Here is an 18,673-nt window from a genome sequence, read left to right as displayed (position 1 = left end):
GAGTGTCAGAGAAGTTTTTTTACAATCTTGCCCAGAGGAACCGATTCCAGGGTAGATCCCCCTGTCAGCTGGAAGGAACCCAGACACCGCAACTGTGAATTTAACTTGTCCCTGCACATCCAGGAATCAGAGTGTTTACATGAGAGCTTATACTGTTACCCTCATTCCTCCACCAATAACCTCCTAGTCCAGTAACCACTTAAAATTAGCCCGTCAGCCCCATCTCCTTCTTCAGGAAGGAATCAAGGAATTTCTGAATGTAATTTGATGTGTTCAAGAAATGGCTAAAGACTTTTCTATTTGCTATAAGAAAAGTGTGAACATTGTACTCCAACCCAGAGTCTCAGTAAACTGTGTGCCTTCGGTTTTACTGCTACCTTTCTGAACGGGTTTCTTATTTCATCACAAACCCGCATGCAATCTAAAGGCACTGGCATCACAAAGAATTTATGATTTACTAATTGCTTTAGTCAAGAACCCCTTTGAAATCCATCTGCCTCATGAACTACCACTGTAGGCAGAGTAGCCACCACCATGACTAGGCCAGAATTGGCACACCCACTGGAGCTACTCCCGCCAACTCCTGCTCGATGCATATAGGGCCGTGAATCATGGCCCCATTTTGAGCTCCCCATCATGTGAATTCCCCATGGATGCGAGCCGTTTTTTATGTCAAAACAGCCCTGCATCACTTTGGGGATGGAGTGATTCTCTGCCGTGGCTATTAGCCGTGGCGGAGGATCACAAAGTTTGTCCCATTGTTTTCAATGGGAGACATTGCATTGCATGCACCTAGCATGTGGTGAGATGCTGCCACCTACCCCATTGAGAACAATGGGCACTGCGATGCAAGAGCACACAGAAAGATAGAACATTGCCGCAATTTGTTCCTGTATTGCATTGGGGTAGCATGCAGGAAACATCGCTCATGTGTGTGACCCCATTCAGAAGAATGGAGTTCTTTTTGTGTTAGATTTGCAACGCACAAATCTATGTGCAATGTTTTTTTCTCCCCACCCATGTGGAAGCAGCCTTAAAAAGAAAATGAAATAGTTCCTCACCAACAGGTTTTGGTTCTTCCTTCAGTACAGCTCCTAGAAACAAAAATAATAAGTAATAGTTTCATCAGGAAATGCCGTGTATCAATCTAACAACTTTATTAGCACAATGATAAGGTGAAACCTTCCAATTAGCTCTACAGCCCACTTTGCCTTCTTGCCTCCTTTTTCTAAGTCAATCATAAAGCATTTAGCCAAATGGTAACCAGTTTCACATAAAGACCGATACAAAGAGGGGTAAATGCCCCGCTGTGAATCAACCTCCCAAGAGAGAGGGAGATAAATCCCTCATATGACAACATTTAACATTGGCCATCAGTATGGGATTCTGTTGGCATTCCATCATTTCTGGATCTGGCTATTCCACATCGTGTATTTGTTTTGGAGGGAAATATTCTTTAATGATCTCACTAAAGATCCAATTCCCTTTAGGTTGGGTTCAAATATTGTGTTTTCAAGAAAAGCGCTGCGTTGTTTTTGCTACAGGAAGGTCATAAGCGAAATATAGAACTCACCCTAAACAATGTTTTTTTTCTTCTTTGTAGCATATTTCTTCCTTTTTGCTGCATTTGTTTTTAATCACTGGAGTTTTTTTTATTCAAAATGCAGCATATTGCATGTATGGTATTTTTTCTGAGGTTCATATTTAAAACATGAGAAATGCACGGAAAAAAGTATATTTAAAAAAAGGTACAAAAAACAGCGGCAAACCCCCCCCCCCAAAAAAAAAAACAAACAAAAAACTATAAAATTCATAGTGATTTTTTTACAACACAAAGGAAAAACATTGCAGCATAGCGGTTTTGCTAATCTTACATTTCAGACTTTGCAGGGCATTTTTTCCTCCCCGCTTTCAAAAATCATAACTTTTATTAATCCATAGACAGAGCTGTCTAGGGCTTGTTTTTATTTAAAAATTTTTTGTTTTTAAAAATTTTTTAAGCGAAATGAAACAGAAAAAAATGCAATTCTGCAATCTTTGGGTGGGGGTCTTGTTTCTATGGCATACATGCTGGAGCAAAAATGACATGATAACTTTATTCTATGGGTCAGTAAGGTTGCGATGATATAAAATTGATGTTTTTTTGCTGTACTCCTTCTAAAAAATAAAATATCTTTAGAAAAAAATAAATTACTTTCTGCCGCCATCTTTGAAAAGTCATAAAATTTTTTATTTTTCCATCAAAATAGTGTAGTGAGGATTTGTTTTTTGTGGGATGTCCTGTAGTTTCTATCAGAGGCATTTTGGAGTACATATGACTTTATTGCTTTTTATTAGATTTTTCCCTTTGAAATTGGTTTGACTAAAAAGCGCAATATTACATTATATTCTATCAAGCTGTATTCACAGAGAGGGCAGCACAAGTCGACTGAAAATTTGAAAAAGCCCTATTCACAGACGTGACTTGGTTAAAAGTAATAAATTTTATTAAGTTTTATCTAAAAAAACACGATTGGGCACAACAAAGGACACAACACAAAATCTAAGTTGTAATGGAAAGGCGTTAACCCACCAAATAGTGGATAGAAAAATGATTGGTGGGTTTCAAAATTACAACTTGGTATTACTTCTGATACTCCGTATTTCTTAATGTCGCACGTCACTTAGGAATACAGTCTGCATGGGGGCTGTTCATGGATTTCCCAAAAACCGGAACCCCAATTAGATATCTGTAGTTTTATTAATATAATGACAGAATTCGACCAGAGATACTCAGGTTGCGGAAACGTGATGTTCAACCTGAGGAAGTGAATATCTCTGTCAAAAATACTGCCTAGTGGGCTGAAAAGTTTTTAACAGCTCAAAAGGACAGTATGTCAAGGAAATTGATTTTAGTCAATTTTTATTCCTTATGGCCAGTACTCCTACTCATGGCGACAATGTTTGAGCAGAAACTTTCAGATTGCAAAAAAGTGATATTCAACCTAAGAAGATAGTTATCTCTGTCAGAGCTTGTTGCCTAGTGAGCTGAGACTTGTGAACGGCTCAAAAGGACAGTGTGTCAGAGATTTTAATTTTGTCAATGTTTTTTACTCATTATAAACAGTACTCCCACTCTACGCGTTTCACCACTGAGTGTACGTGGATCCTCAGGAGACTTAGTACTTAGAGAGTAGTAATAACAACAATAATGTTTACAGAGTTATGATGGTAAACAATTAGGGTATCACTCCATAGATAGAGTATCACTAAAATATTTAATCCTCAATCAGGAAATGAGCTCTTAGCGTTCCATTTGAGCTAGTAGGGTTTAACCTCGGTGAGGGAATAGATAAAGATTGTAAGTACGAGGTTCATTTCTTTCAAATGTTAAACCCTTCTTCTCTATCAATCCTACTTTCAATAGTCCCATGCCAGGTGTAATGGTCAATAGGATCTCCTTACAATGAGAGTAGGGATAAAGAGTACTACATGCATGAGATTACTGGGTTTGGAATTTTGGTCTGGAGGTAATAACTCTAACAGATCCAAATCCCCTATAAATGAGTGAAGGAGGTTTCAAGTCCTAAAGTCCTTAACTACTCATGCAAATACAAGCAATGAGGCCGTTAGCATAGCAGGACAAGGAGTCAATCCTCCCTAGGTACAGAGGAGTATTTTTCCCTACACCCTCCTTTCTTTTTTCTATCTTTTTTCCCCCTTTTCCTCTCTCCCAGTAAGCTCAAGGTTAATGCATGGACAGCAATCCCTACAGAAAGATAGAGTGCTCAAGAGGTCAGAGCATGACATAGGTTAGTTCCCATCGCCTTGATGGTAGGCTAGGGAGCACAATCACTGCCTGCATGACACTCCGCTGCCACTTCTCCTGGGTTACATGCTGCCCAACCTCCCCGCATGACCCAGTGTCCACAGCGCACACAAAAGTGTCCCTGCGCAGCCTTCAGCTGCCCTCATGCCACACCACCCTCATGTCTATTTATAAGTGCGTCTGCCATGACGAGGAACCGCAGGCACACACTGCAGAGGGTTGGCACGGCTAGGCAGCGACCCTCTTTAAAAGGGGCGGGGCGATAGCCCACAATGCTGTACAGAAGCAATGGGAAATATAATCCTGTGCCACCGCCATCAGGAGCTGCACACGTGGGCATAGCAATGGAACCTATGTGCCACACACTATTCATTCTGTCAAGGTGTCTGCATGCCCCAGTCAGACCGCGGTTTTTAATTCATAGACACAGGCAGGTACAACTCCCTATTGTGAAGTCCCTGTGGACCCACAGCATGGGTGGGTGCCAGGAAGCCACCGGCGGTACATAAAAATATCCCATTGCATTGCCCAACACAGCTGAGGTAGTAATGTCGTGCTTAATGCAGGTGGGTTTCGGCCCACACTGCATGCCCCAGTCTGACTGGTAATATGTACCTTAACAGTAACCTCGTTGGTGGTAATGTGGTGGTGACTGCGGACTTGGTAGCGCGGTTTTATGTAGTTGGTTTTCGGAATGTGGCCAGGATTAAGTGGGCCGTGGCGGGGGGATGGTGGTGGTGCTCTCTTGTTGTGTCGTTAAAGGTGAAATTCTTGGACTGCCACCAGACGGACCAATGCAAAGGTATTTGCCAAGAATGTTTTCATTGTTGGAGGAGGAGGGGGATGTTTTGGAGGCACTATGTGTCCTCTACACGTGTCCGTGGTTATATGCACCTTAACAGTAACAGCGTTGGTGGGAAATGGCCTCGCCGCCATCATGTCTTTGTGAAGCCTCTGTTTCCACACCCCAGTGACATACCATTAGCAGCGGTATAGGCAGAGCCCACAATTATTAACATTTCAGCGGTAGCATTAGGGACAGGCCCCACTAACATATCACTAGCAGCAGTATAGGGGGAGCGCAGTCTTAGTTCCATTTCAGTAATAGTAGCACTCAAGACAGGCCCCAGTAACATTCCCATTGCAGCAGTTTAGGGAGATAACAGTCTGTTTCACATTTCAGTAGCTGCAGTATAGACAAGGCCCCAGTTACATTTATGTAGCTAAAGTGTAGGCCAACCCCACACACCTTTCTGTACCATGAGTGCAGGCGAAGAACATAGAAATTACTATGATTACACTGTAGGTGATGGCCCAAAAAAATTGGTGTACCAACAGTACTAATGTACCTCAGAAAAAATTGGCCATGCCCAACCAAGATGGCAGGTGAAACCCATTAATCGCTTTGGTTAATGTGGCTTAAGTGGTAACTAGGCCTGGAGGCAGCCCAGTTGAACGAAAAATTGGTTCAAGTTAAAGTTTCAACGCTTTTAAGAGCATTGAAACATATAAAAATTGTTTAGGAAAAATTATACGAGTGAGCCTTGTGGCCCTAAGAAAAATTGCCCGTTCGGCGTGATTACGTGAGGTTTCAGGAGGAGGAGCAGGAGGAGGAGGAGGATTATTATACACAGATTGATGAAGCAGAAATGTCCCCGTTTTGGATGGTGAGAGAGAACGATGCTTCCATCCGCGGGTGCAGCCTACGTATTGCTTAGGTATCGCTGCTGTCCGCTGGTGGAGAAGAGAAGTCTGGGGAAATCCAGGCTTTGTTCATCTTGATGAGTGTAAGCCTGTCGGCACTGTCGGTTGACAGGTGGGTACACTTATCCGTGATGATTCCCCCAGCCACACTAAACACACTCTCTGACAAGACGCTAGCCGCAGGACAAGCAAGCACCTCCAGGGCATACAGCGCGAGTTCAGGCCACGTGTCCAGCTTCCACACCCAGTAGTTGTAGGGGGCAGAGGCGTCACCGATGATGGTGCTGCAATCGGCTACGTACTCCCTCACCATCCATTTACAGTGCTCCCGCCAACTCAGCCTTGACTGGGGACCGGTGACACAGTCTTGCTGGGGAGCCATAAAGCTGGCAAAGGCCTTGGAGAATGTTCCCCTGCCTGCGCTGTACATGCTGCCTGATCTCTGCGCCTCCCCTGCTACCTGGCCCTCGGAACTGCGCCTTCTGCCACTAGCGCTGTCGGATGGGAAGTTTACCATCAGTTTGTCCACCAGCGCCCTGTGGTATAGCATCATTCTCGAACCCCTTTCCTCTTCGGGAACGAGAGTGCAAAGGCTCTCCTTATACCGTGGATCGAGCAGTGTGTACACCCAGTAATCCGTAGTGGCCAGAATGCGTGTAACGCGAGGGTCACGAGAAAGGCATCCTAACATGAAGTCAGCCATGTGTGCCAGGGTACCTGTACGCAACACATGGCTGTCCTCACTCGGAAGATCACTTTCAGGATCCTCCTCCTCCTCCTCCTCCTCTGGCCATACACGCTGAAAGGATGACAGGCAAGCAGCATCTGTCCCCTCAGCAGTGGGCCAAGCTGTCTCTTCCCCCTCCTCCTCATGCTCCTCCCCCTCCTCCTCAACGCGCTGAGATATAGACATGAGGTTGCTAGGACTATCCAGCGACATACTGTCTTCCCCTGCCTCCGTTTCTGATTCCAAAGCGTCTGCCTTTATGCTTTGCAGGGAACTTCTTAAGAGGCATAGCAGAGGAATGGTGACGCTAATGATTGCAGCATTCCCGCTCACCATCTGGGTAGACTCCTCAAATTTTCCAAGGACCTGGCAGATGGCTGCCAACCAGGCCCACTCTTCTGTAATTAATTGAGGAGGCTGACTCCCACTGCGCCGCGCAAGTTGGAGTTGGTATTCCACTATAGCTCTACGCTGCTCATAGAGTCTGGCCAATATGTGGAGCGTAGAGTTCCACTGTGTGGGCACGTCGCACAGCAGTCGGTGCACTGGCAGATTAAACCGATGTTGCAGGGTCCGCAGGGTGGCAGCGTGCGTGTGTGATTTGCGGAAATGTGCGCAGAGCTGGCGCACCTTTCCGAGCAGGAATGACAAGTGGGGGTAGCTTTTCAGAAAGCGCTGAACCACCAAATTAAACACATGGGCCAGGCATGGCACGTGCGTGAGGCTGCCGAGCTGCAGAGCCGCCACCAGGTTACGGCCGTTGTCACACATGACCATGCCCGGTTGGAGGCTCAGCGGCGCAAGCCAGCGGTCGGTCTGCTCTGTCAGACCCTGCAGCAGTTCGTGGGCCATGTGCCTCTTATCTCCTAAGCTGAGTAGTTTCAGCACGGCCTGCTGACGCTTGCCCACCGCTGTGCTGCCACGCCGCGTGACACCGACTGCTGGCGACGTGCTGCTGCTGCTGACACATCTTGATTGCGAGACAGAGGTTGCGTAGGAGGAGGAGGAGGGTGGTTTAGGGGAGGAAGCATACACCCCCGCAGATACCACCACCGAGCTGGGGCACGCAATTCGGGGGGTGGGTAGGACGTGAGCGGTCCCAGGCTCTGACTCTGTCCCAGCCTCCACTAAATTCACCCAATGTGCCGTTAGGGAGATATAGTGGCCCTGCCCACCTGTGCTTGTCCACGTGTCTGTTGTTAAGTGGACTTTGGCAGTAACCGCGTTGGTGAGGGCGCGTACAATGTTGCGGGAGACGTGGTCGTGCAGGCCTGGGACAGCACATCAGGAAAAGTAGTGGCGACTGGGAACCAAGTAGCGCGGGGCCGCCGCCACCATCATGCTTTTGAAAGCCTCCATTTCCACAAGCCTATACGGCAGCATCTCTAGGCTGATCAATTTTGCAATGTGCACGTTTAACGCTTGAGCGTGCGGGTGCGTGGCGTCGTACTTGCGCTTGCGCTCAAACTGTGGCGCTAGCGACGTCTGGACGCTACGCTGAGAGACATTGCTGGATGGGGCCGAGGACAGCGGAGGTGAGGGTGTGGGTGCAGGCCAGGAGACGGTAGTGCCTGTGTCCTCAGAGGGGGGTTGGATCTCAGTGGCAGGTTGGGGCACAGGGGGAGAGGCAGTGGTGCAAACCGGAGGCGGTGAACGGGCATCGTCCCACCTTGTGGGGTGCTTGGCCATCATATGCCTGCGCATGCTGTTGGTGGTGCCTCCCCAGCTGATCTTGGCGCGACAAAGGTTGCACACCACTGTTCGTCGGTCGTCAGGCGTCTCTGTGAAAAACTGCCACACCGTAGAGCACCTTGACCTCTGCAGGGTGGCATGGCGCGAGGGGGCGCTTTGGGAAACAGTTGGTGGATTATTCGGTCTGGCCCTGCCTCTACCCCTGGCCACCGCACTGGCTCGGCCTGTGCGCACACCCTGACTTGGGCCTCCGCGTCCTCGCCCGCGTCCACGTCCTATAGGCCTACCCCTACCCCTCAGCATGGTGAATTACCAGTGATTTGATTTCCCAGGCAGGAAATAAATTGGCGCAAGCCTGCTGTTAAACGTAGCTGGCTGCGTATGATTTCTGTTTACGTTCTGCACCCACCACACACGTACCCAGAACGCTGAGGACTGTCAGAGGCAGGCCAAATAGAATGTTTCCCTTTTTTTTGTAAAGAAAAGGCCCACTGACTATATTCAATCAATAATATATGTCTTCTGGCCCTGCCTACACAATTATGTCCCTGTAGTATTACTGCAGGGCGCAATGCTCTGCACAGCCGATTTAAAAAAAAAAAAAAATGCAACACTGCTAACAGCAGCCTGCACAGTTCTGCACACGGTTAAATGTGGCCCTAAGAAGGACCGTTGGGGTTCTTGAAGCCTACACTAACTCCTAACACTCTCCCTGCCTAACCACCACTTCTGTCCCTGTAGTATTACTGCAGGGCGCAATGCTCTGCACAGCCGATTTTGAAAAAAAAAAAAAAAAAGCAACACTGCTAACAGCAGCCTCCACACGGATAGATGTGGCCCTAAGAAGGACCGTTGGGGTTCTTGAAGCCTACACTCACTACTAACACTCTCCCTACAGCAGCTCCAACACTATAGCACTGTCCCTCAGCTAACTCACAAGGCATCTGAGGCGAGCGCGGGAGGGGCCGACTTTTATACTCGGGTGACATCTGATCTCCCCAGCCACTCACAGCAGGGGGGTGGTATAGGGCTTGAACGTCACAGGGGGAAGTTGTAATGCCTTCCCTGTCTTTCAATTGGCCAGAAAAGCGCGCTAACGTCTCAGAGAGGAAACTGAAAGTAACCCGAACATCGCGTGGTACTCGTTAAGAGTAACGAGCATCCCGAACACGCTAATATTCGCCCGAGCATCAAGCTCGGACGAGTACGTTCGCTCATCTCTATTTACAAGGCTTTACACCTTGTAGTTGCGGAAGGGGTTAATACCTCCTGTCTCCAATAAACATCCATCTTACTCTGCAAGTCATTTTAAGCCCAGTCTAAAAACCCATCGAGTGGGATAAAGGTATCTGCAAAAAGCATACAAAATTTAGCTATAACATGTTCAACCTAATATGTTGCAACTGAGCTTAAGTAGACCTAAGGCCCATAACATTATGGACAAGCCAAACACTGGCCCCCAACTAACCAGTGTCACATGTGTCCATGCTCCAATGCCCTTTAAGAGTTCCCCCTATATATTTTTGCTCAAGTGCCTGAATCCATTCTGGTCCAAGCTGGAGTAGAGGTCACCCCAGTTGGTCATCTGATTAGACCTGTTGTAGCCCCTGTTTGTCTGCGGTGGACCTCTTGGTTCGGGTGCAGTCATCACTGGAATGCAAGTAGTGTCTGCAGCTTGATAGGCATCTGCCAGGGTTCTTGCTGAATACAATCTTCTATGCTATTGGAAAAGAAGGGCAAAAGGGAAACCCCATGTATATTTTATGTTAGCTGTGAAGTACCTGAGTCACGAATCACACGGATCTGCATTTTGCTAGCGTAGATCGGGCTATATCGGCATAAAGTTGAACTAGGGTAGGAAGTCCTGGTAATTGGGACATTTTTCAGCAGCTGGTCTCGTATTTCACTGTAATGTAATTTCAAGATCACATCTTGGGGTAGAGCAGAGTTAGGAGGGTGAGTCATGGCCCAGTGGATCCTGTTCATCCATAGCGGTTGTTGGTCAATGTTGGGCTGAAGTGCGGTGAAAAGGGTGGTGACTGACTCTTTCAGAGCTGTCACTGACTCCGTGAGTCATCCGATTAGGATATTTGCTTACCTGGACCTGTTTTCCAGTTTTTCATTTTTGGACTCTTGGAGATATAGTCTGGACTCTAGCTCTTCAATGCACTGTTTATCAATCTCCAGTGCAACCACAATGTCATCCATCTTCTGTTCCAGCCCATTGGTTCTCTGGCGGCATCACTCCTATGTTTGAATCAGCTTGAAATTGGGTTGCAAATAATTCCAGTAAAGTACCCTGTGGTGTAATTTGAGATACCTATGGGGTCTTTACTTTAGTTATGGTCATTTCTGAAACTGTGTGAGTCAGCTGCATAAATTATAAAGCCTTTCTTAGAGAATGTGAAGGTCCAGCCGAAGTGCAATCTAGTCGTACATCAGCGCATCCTTCTCAGACCACCCATGTGTCGCACACTGACAGGGGGGGGTGGACATAGTCTATGGCATATAGTAGATGGTAGAAAGAGTCAGTACACAGGATGCTCAGAAGTGTGGAAGCTTTATGAAGTTGTAGCTGTTGGGAGTCAGTAGTAACCACACGGGTGATTGCTGTTGTTCAGCGTTATATCTTGTGGTTTTCTGCTATTATGTTACAACATATGCATAGCAATATAGGGTACTGTCTCCCCTCTTTCCAGGGCCCTGCAGCTTCTGGGGTCACTCTGGGATGATAGTGCTTAGCTCCCTCTCTCCCAGCTCACTGTGCTACCCAGTTCTTCTGATGCAACAGCTCACTTGGCCATCAGGGAGTCCCTCTTGTTCTTGGGTAGACTTTTGGATGGCTGTTAGCAGCACTACACACCTCCAGGGGGCTGGGCCTCCCTGAAAATTCAGGCTGGGGATTTGCAGGCCCAAGGAGGCCGCTTGGAGCTGCAGCCTCCAGCTGTGGTGTAGTGGCTCCTCAGACCCCTCTCTTCATGTTTCCTGGTCTCAGGGAGCCAGCGCTCCCACTCTGGAGTGTATCTGCTGCTTGGATTGAGGTTGTCATTGGCGGTGGGACCCCGGTAACACCCGCACTGCCAGGTCCCACTCACCTGCTTCTTGTTGTTGGAGAGGGGCCTGATGGTGAGGTTGGACCTGCTCTTATCCTCTGAAGGTGGTCCTGTCGCTTTTACTGTCTCCGGTAACTTGTGGGTTTCTCGCAAAGTTGCCGCCGGGCTGTGGTACCCGGAAATCAAGGCCTGGAATTCGTAGGCTGCAAGAGGCCTCACCCCATGGTTGCTTCCAAACTGACCCTAGAGGGTCTCGATCTGCGCCCCTCAAGCAAAAGAGGGCATCGGAGAGGCAACTGAGGCTATATGGGGCTCAGGTGAGGTGGGAAACCATGGAATTACTGACTGGTCTGCAGAGCTCCACAGGCTGTGTACTCCCCCATACCTTGAACCACCATGATGTAACTGTACATCACGGAGTGTTAAAGCCAGGAATCTTGACATTAAAATTAGACCAAAAGCCTTGCTGAAGCCCCAATTAAACTGGAGCCGCAGTTATTTGAAGTAGAATGAGCTCTGTTCAAAACTGTAATCTCATTTTCCTGTTGAAGAAACGGAGCTCAGGGGAATAAGTAGGGGGGGATAATAATCATATTTTTTCTAAAGTGCCAACATATCCCACAGCACTTTACAAGCCAAAGAGAACATAGACAACATAGGACATTACATACAACAGTAAACCAATAGAAAATCTGAACAATATGGGTGAGGGTCCTGCTCACAAGAGCTTACAGACTATGAGGAAGTCGGGGTGACACAACAGGTATGGGTTAATCTTGATAAGTATGCACAGTACCTTTTTGTAGTTCACAAATCCATTCATATGCATTGTCACAGTGTTGATCACTCCACCTCAAGTTATAACCAAACATCATCCCACAGAACTCCTCTCCATCGTGATTGTTGGGTTCACGATATTTCCATTTTTTATAAACCAACTAATGAAAAAAAGAAAAATATCATTCATCAGCTAAAAGTAATAAAAGTAAAATTCACAATATTAATAGATGATATCCAAGTCACCTTGTCAAAGTACATATATAATATCCGCTAGGACTGCTGGTATATTAAACATATCTCACGTAACAGTTTCACTGAGGGTGTTTGCACACATTCACAGTCTAGACGTGGCAAAAAGCACATTAAAACCTCAGCTGAAAAATTGTGGTTTCGGAAGCAGTTGTCATTTTTATAGGTGAAATGTATCTGTGATAATGAATGCATCCTCAGGGTATGTTCACACAGCAGAAACCCATGTTAATTATAATTTGACTTTCGTTTCATGGGAAATCCACATTGAAAATCCATGTGTTTAACAGTAGATTTTATGTAGGCAGATTTCCTATTTTAATGCCTGAATTTGCCATGGAATACACTGCAAATATGTGATATGTTCCTTTTTTGCACAACGCAGATTTCAAAATACACAATGGGAAAAATCTGTGCAGTAGTTCAAATTTCATTTTGTATCTCTGTGGCAAAATCCAAGTTCAAATGTTCAGTGTGAACCATACATTGTCAATACAATAAAGCTGTTAGTGAAATGAATATGACTCCATGTTCTATCCTATGCGTTGCCATATTGTAAGCCTGTAGCAATCTTATGTGTCTCTTTTCACTGTATTTATTTGTCCTTTTTCTGGAGGATTTGTGGATATTAAATGGTTATTTAATAAGCCTTGAGGGAATCACTAAGGCTTTTGTTCCAGAAGATAGCTACTGTGGCCTTTAGGGTGGTCGGTGGGTCAAACTGACATGTTTCTAGCTGTTCACATATGTTCCTAAACATTCTCTCTAAACACCTTTTTGTTTAGATTTATTGCTCCAAGAAATTAATCATGTATGGTCAACTCTGCAACTGATAGCGTTTGGTTGGCATTTTAAATGTTAAATTCTTTATCTTGTATATTTATATTGTGTTTATGTTTCTTTGAACAATGGTAACAAATGAATTATAATAGATTTGAATAATTGTAATTGAACATGTGACCCTATAAAATCTGTCATCTCTCACTCAATAAACAGATTACTTTGGATCACATCCCATGTTGTGTGATTTAATGTTAGTCTCCTGAGCTCATATTACCTCTAACAATTGAATTTGGACCCCAATAGCATATTGCAAAGCAAATATTGGTTTGCACTAACAAGGGTGTCAGCTGTTTCTTACAGCCAACACCCACCCGCAACAGCTCCAATTAGCAGCATCACTTATTCGAGCTGTTAACCTTTCAAATGCCATCAATTTTGACATCGACATTAAAATGCTGCAATCGTTGTTAGGGGGTCCTGCACTGTCTGCTGCAATGAGATCGTGGGGTGCCATGCGGTTGCCATGAAGCCAGGGGCCTTTTGAAAGGCACCATGGCAGCTATTGCATATTGCCTATCAAGCCACGCCTGTGGCTTGATAGATTTCCTGTCTGATCGCGGTATAATGAAATGCTATGGCATTAGATCATACTGCAAAAACAATCAATCCATCATAAGTTCTTGTCCAATGGGGGCTAAAAAATGTAAAAGTTGATTTTAAAAAGTTTTATTAATTATTAATACAAATAAAAGGTAATAAATAGAGATGAGCGAGCGCACTCGTCCGAGCTTGATGCTCGTTCGAGCATTAGGGTGTTCGAGATGCTCGTTACTCTAGACGAGCACCACGCGGCACTCGACTCCATTACATTTCCTTCCCTGAGGCCCTTTTCTGGCCAATAGAAACACAGGGAAGGCATTACAACTTCCTCCTGTGACGTTCCAGCCCTATCCCACCCCCCTGCAGTGAGTGGCTGGCGAGATCAAGTGACCCCCGAGTATTTAAATCTGCCCCACCCCAGGGCTCGCCACAGACACACGCTAAGAGAGATCAGGGAAAGTGCTGTTGAGCCTGCTGCTGCTATACGGACAGTGTTAGCGTCTTCAAGAACCACAATGGCCTTTCTTAGGGCCACAGCTCCCCTACTGCATTACTGTTGTGGCTGCTGTGGGCAGTTTTGCACAGTTTTTTTTATGTATATCGGGCATGCAGGCTGTAGCGTTCTCAGGCTGCAGTCTGTACTTCAGTATAGGGGCACTATTGGTCAGGCAGGGACAGTGGTAGTGTAGAATCTTGTCTACAAGAACCCCAACGGTTCTTCTTAGGGCAACCTGTGACTGTGTGCATTTAACTCCGTGGTTGCTGGGAGTTGTAGTACCTCTGCATTGCACAGCCTAGCCTGCGTGCAGCCTTCATTTAAACATATTACTGTCCGCACTTCGCGTAGCCTCACTGCAGTCTGCCTCTAAGTGTACGCCAAGAAACCACACATTTTCTACAACGCTCTGTTATACGTGTGCTGTCTCAGAAGTTCGTGGTCTGCCCAACGCCCATAGATTGAAAGTGCAATACACACTGCCTAGCCTCAGCCTGCATTGCAGAGTAAAATAAGGAGATTTTTTTTTAAATCCTTTTTACGGCTACCGGTTACCCAGTGCATTTGCCTGCGTGGCCTGTGGGACTTCACGTCCATCCAAACTGCATAGTTCACAGCTAGGTCTGCGTGCAGCCTTCCTTATAATTTATCTCTGGCTTCATTTAGCGTTATATTACCGCTGGCAGCCAGCAACTGCGCTGCAGTAATTCACAAACATTTTTACACCACTCTGTCTCTGCTCGATTCTTAATCCAGCATGCTGAGGGGTAGGGGTAGGGGCAGAGGATGTGGACGCGGTCGAGGACGCAGAGTTCCAAGTGAGGGTGTGGGCATAGGACGAGTTCCTGGTCCAGGTGAATCGCAGCCGGCTGCTGCGGGAGTAGGAGAGAGGACAGTTTCTGGGGTCCCCAGCATCATATCGCAATTTTTGGGTCCACGCTGTAGACCTGTATTAAAATCCGAGCAGTGTGAGCAGGTCCTGTCGTGGATGTCAGAAAGTGCATCCAGCAATCTATCGACCACCCAGTCTTCTATGGCGTCCACTGCTGCAACTCTGAATCCTCTGGCTGCTGCTCCTCCTTCCTCCCAGCCTCCTCACTCCATGAAAATGACACATTCTGAGAAGCAGGCAGACTCCCAGGAACTGTTCTCGGGCCCCTGCCCAGATTGGGCAGCAATGGTTTCTCTCCCACCGGAGGAGTTTGTCGTGACCGATGCCAAACCTTTGGAAAGTTTACGGTCTCTGGGGGATGAGGCTGGGGACTTCCGGCAACTGTCTCAAGAGCTTTCAGTGGGTGAAGAGGACGATGACGATGAGACACAGTTGTCTATCAGTGAGGTAGTAGTAAGGGCAGTAAGTCCGAGGGAGGAGCGCACAGAGGATTCGGAGGAAGAGCCACTGGACGATGAGGTGACTGACCCCACCTGGTGTGATAAGCCAACTGAAGACCGGTCTTCAGAGGGGTAGGCAATTGCAGCCGCAGGACAGATTGGAAGAGGCAGTTGGGTAGCCAGGGGTAGAGGCAGGGCAAGAGCGAATAATCCACCAGCTGCTCCCAAAGCAACCCCTCGCGCCAAGCCACCGTGCAGAGGCCAAGGTGCTCTAAGGTGTGGCAGCTTTTCACTGAGACGCCGGACGACCGACGAACAGTGGTGTGCAACCTTTGTCGCGCCAAGATCAGACCACCACCAGCCTCACCACCAGCAGCATGCGCAGGCATATGATGGCCAAGCACCCCACAAGATCAGACGAAGACCGTTCACCGCCTCCAGCTTGCGCCACTGCCTTTCCCCCTGGGCCCCAACCTACCACTGAGATCCAACCCCCCTCTCAGGACACAGGCACGACCGTCTCCTGGCCTGGACCCACACCCTCACCTTCGCTGTCCTCGGCCCCAATCAGCAATGTCTCTCAACGCAGCGTCCAGCTGTCGTTAAGAGAATCGTTGGAGCGAAAGCGCAAATACGCCGCCACGCACCCGCACGCTCAAGCTTTTAATGTCCACATAGCCAAATTGATCAGCCTGGAGATGCTCCCCTACAGGCTGGTGTAAACTGAGGCGTTCAAAAACATGATGGTGGCGGCAGCCCCGCGCTACTCTGTCCCCAGTCGCCACTATTTTTGACGGTGTGCTGTCCCAGCCCTGCACAACCACGTCTCACGCAACATCGTACGCGCCCTCACCAACTCGGTTACTGGCAAGGTCCACTTAACAACGGACACGTGGACAAGCACAGGCGGGCAGGGCCGCTATATCTCCCTGACGGCACATTGGGTGAATTTCGTGGAGGCTGGGACCGCTCATGTACTACCCACCCCCAGAATTGCGGGCCCCAGATCGGTGCTGGTATCTGCGGCGGTGTATGCCACCTCCACTAAACCTTCCTCCTCCTCCTTCTCCAACGCAACCTCTACCTCGCAATCAAGACTTGTCACCAGCAGTACGTCGCCAGCAGTCAGTGTCGTGCAATGCTGCAATCATTAGCGTCACCATTCCCCTGCTATGCCTGTTGAGAAGTTCCCTGCAAAGCATAAAGACTGATGCTTTGCGGGCGGAAACGGATGCGGGGGAAGACAGTATGTCGCTGGATAGTCAGAGCAGCCTCATATCTATATCTCAGCGTGTGGAGGAGGAGGGGGAGGGGGAGGAGCCTGAGGAGGAAGAGAGAGCCTGGCCCACTGCAGAGGGTACCCATGCTGCTTGCCTTTCATTTATTCAGCGTGTATGGCCGGAGGAGGAGGAGGATACTCAAAGTGATCTTACTAGTGAGGACAGCCATATGTTGCGTACAGGTACCCTAGCACACATGGCTGACTTTATGTTAGCATGCCTTGCTCGTGACCCTCGTGTTAGACGCATTCTGGCCACTACGGATTACTGGGTGTACACACTGCTTGACCCACGGTATAAGGAGAACCTTTCCACTCTCATTCCTGAAGAGGAAAGGTGTTTGAGAGTGATGCAATACCACAGGGCCCTGGTGGACAAACTGATGGTAAACTTCCCATCTGACAGCGCTAGTGGCAGAAGGCGCAGTTCCGAGGGCCACGTAGAAGGGGAGGCGCGGAGATCAGGCAGCATGTTCAGCGCAGGCAGTAGAACACTCTCCAAGGCCTTTGCCAGCTTTATAGCTCCCCAGCAAGACTGTCTCACACCTCCCCAGTCCAAGCTGAGTTGGAGGGAGCACTGTAAGAAGATGGTGAGGGAGTACGCAGCCGATCATACCACCGTCCTCCGTGACGCCTCTGCTCCGTACAACTACTGGGTGTCAAAGCTGGACACGTGGCCCGAACTCGCGCTGTATGCCCTGGAGGTGTTGGCTTGCTCTGCGGCTAGCGTCTTGTCAGAGAGGGTGTTTATTGCAGCTGGGGGAATCATCATGGACAAGCGTACCCGCCTGTCAACTGACAGCGCCGACAGGCTTACACTCATAAGGATGAACAAAGCCTGAATTTCCCCAGACTTCTCTTCTCCACCAGCGGACAGCAGCACTGCCTAAAGAACTTTGTCAATCTGTGTATGATATTCGTCCTCCTCCTCCGGTTCCTCCTCCTGAAACCTCTCGTAATCACCGCAAATGGGCAATTTTTCTGTGGGCCAAAAGGCTCATATAACTTTTCTAAATAATATTTCTCTGTTTCAATTCTCATTAAAGCATTGAAGCTTCCACCTGAACCAATTGTTTTTTAGACTGGGCTGCCTCCAGGCCTAGTTAAAAATTAAGCCACAGTACGCTAAGCGATTTAATGGGTTTCACCTGCCCTCTGGGTTGGGCATGGGCAATTTATTCTGGGGTACATTTGTACTGTCGGTACAACAATTTTTCGGGCCCTCGCCTACAATGTAATCCAAGTAATTTTTATGGGCTTCAACTGCACTCATGGTACACCACTGTGTCTGGGGTTAGTCTACACTTTTGCTACAGAAATGTAACTCTGTTCTGCCTACCTATACTTCTGCCACAGTAATGCTACAGGGGTCTGACTATATTTCAGCAACAGAAATGTTACTTCGGTCTGCCGATACTTCTGCTCCTGAAATGTTACCTTAGCTGGTGTATACTCTAACTACTGTAATTTGACTAATACTGGGCTCTGCCTATAATGCTTCAACGGAAATGTTACTGGGGCAGGTCTATACTGCTATAACAGAAATGTAACTAATAGTGGGCTTTGCCCATACTGCTTCTACGTTAATGTTACTGGGGCCTGTCCATACTCCTACTACTGAAATCTTACCAATACTACGCTCTCCCTACACTGCTGCCAGGAAAATGTGAATCTGCTGCTTTGCCCATACTGCTTCTACGTTACTGTTACTGGGGTCTGACTATACTCCTACTACTGAAATCTTACCAATACTATGCTCTCCCTACACTGCTGCCAGGGAAATGTGAATCTGCTGCTTGGCCCATACTGCTTCGACGTAAATCTTACTGGGGCCTGTCTATACTGGTACTACTGAAATCTTACCAATACTATGTTCTCCCTACACTGCTGCCAGGGAAATGTTTATCTGCTGCTTTGCCCATACTGCTTCTACGCTACTGTTACTGGGGTCTGACTATACTGCTACTACTGAAATGTTACCAATGCTGTGATCTCCCTACACTGCTGCAAGGGAAATGTGACTGGGGCATGTCGCAACTGATACTACTGAAATGTTACTGGGGTTGTAACTGCATGTGTCTACTTATAAAGAACCCCAGTCTGACTGGGGCATGCAGTGTGGGCCGAAACCCACCTGCATTTAAGCTAACGTTAGCTCTGCTGTCCAGGG

At 47.6% G+C, this 18,673-nt stretch overlaps 1 protein-coding gene across 1 annotated transcript in view; it reads right to left on the bottom strand.

The window, feature by feature from the left end:
• The window catches only part of LOC136586617 (macrophage mannose receptor 1-like), a 300,895-nt gene that overhangs the window by 169,732 nt on the left and 112,490 nt on the right, over positions 1-18,673 (bottom strand). The window contains exons 14-15 of the mRNA XM_066584760.1: positions 11,781-11,922; positions 1,062-1,094 (exon numbers count right to left, since the gene is read on the bottom strand). Coding sequence (XP_066440857.1) covers positions 1,062-1,094; positions 11,781-11,922 — 175 coding nt within the window. The remainder of the gene's footprint in view (positions 1-1,061; positions 1,095-11,780; positions 11,923-18,673) is intronic.

This window comes from Eleutherodactylus coqui, chromosome 12 (genome assembly GCF_035609145.1).
Source record: "Eleutherodactylus coqui strain aEleCoq1 chromosome 12, aEleCoq1.hap1, whole genome shotgun sequence".
Taxonomy (NCBI): Eukaryota; Metazoa; Chordata; class Amphibia; order Anura; family Eleutherodactylidae; genus Eleutherodactylus; species Eleutherodactylus coqui.
Note: the sequence above shows the minus strand (reverse complement) of the source record. Positions and strands in the feature narration are given on the sequence as shown.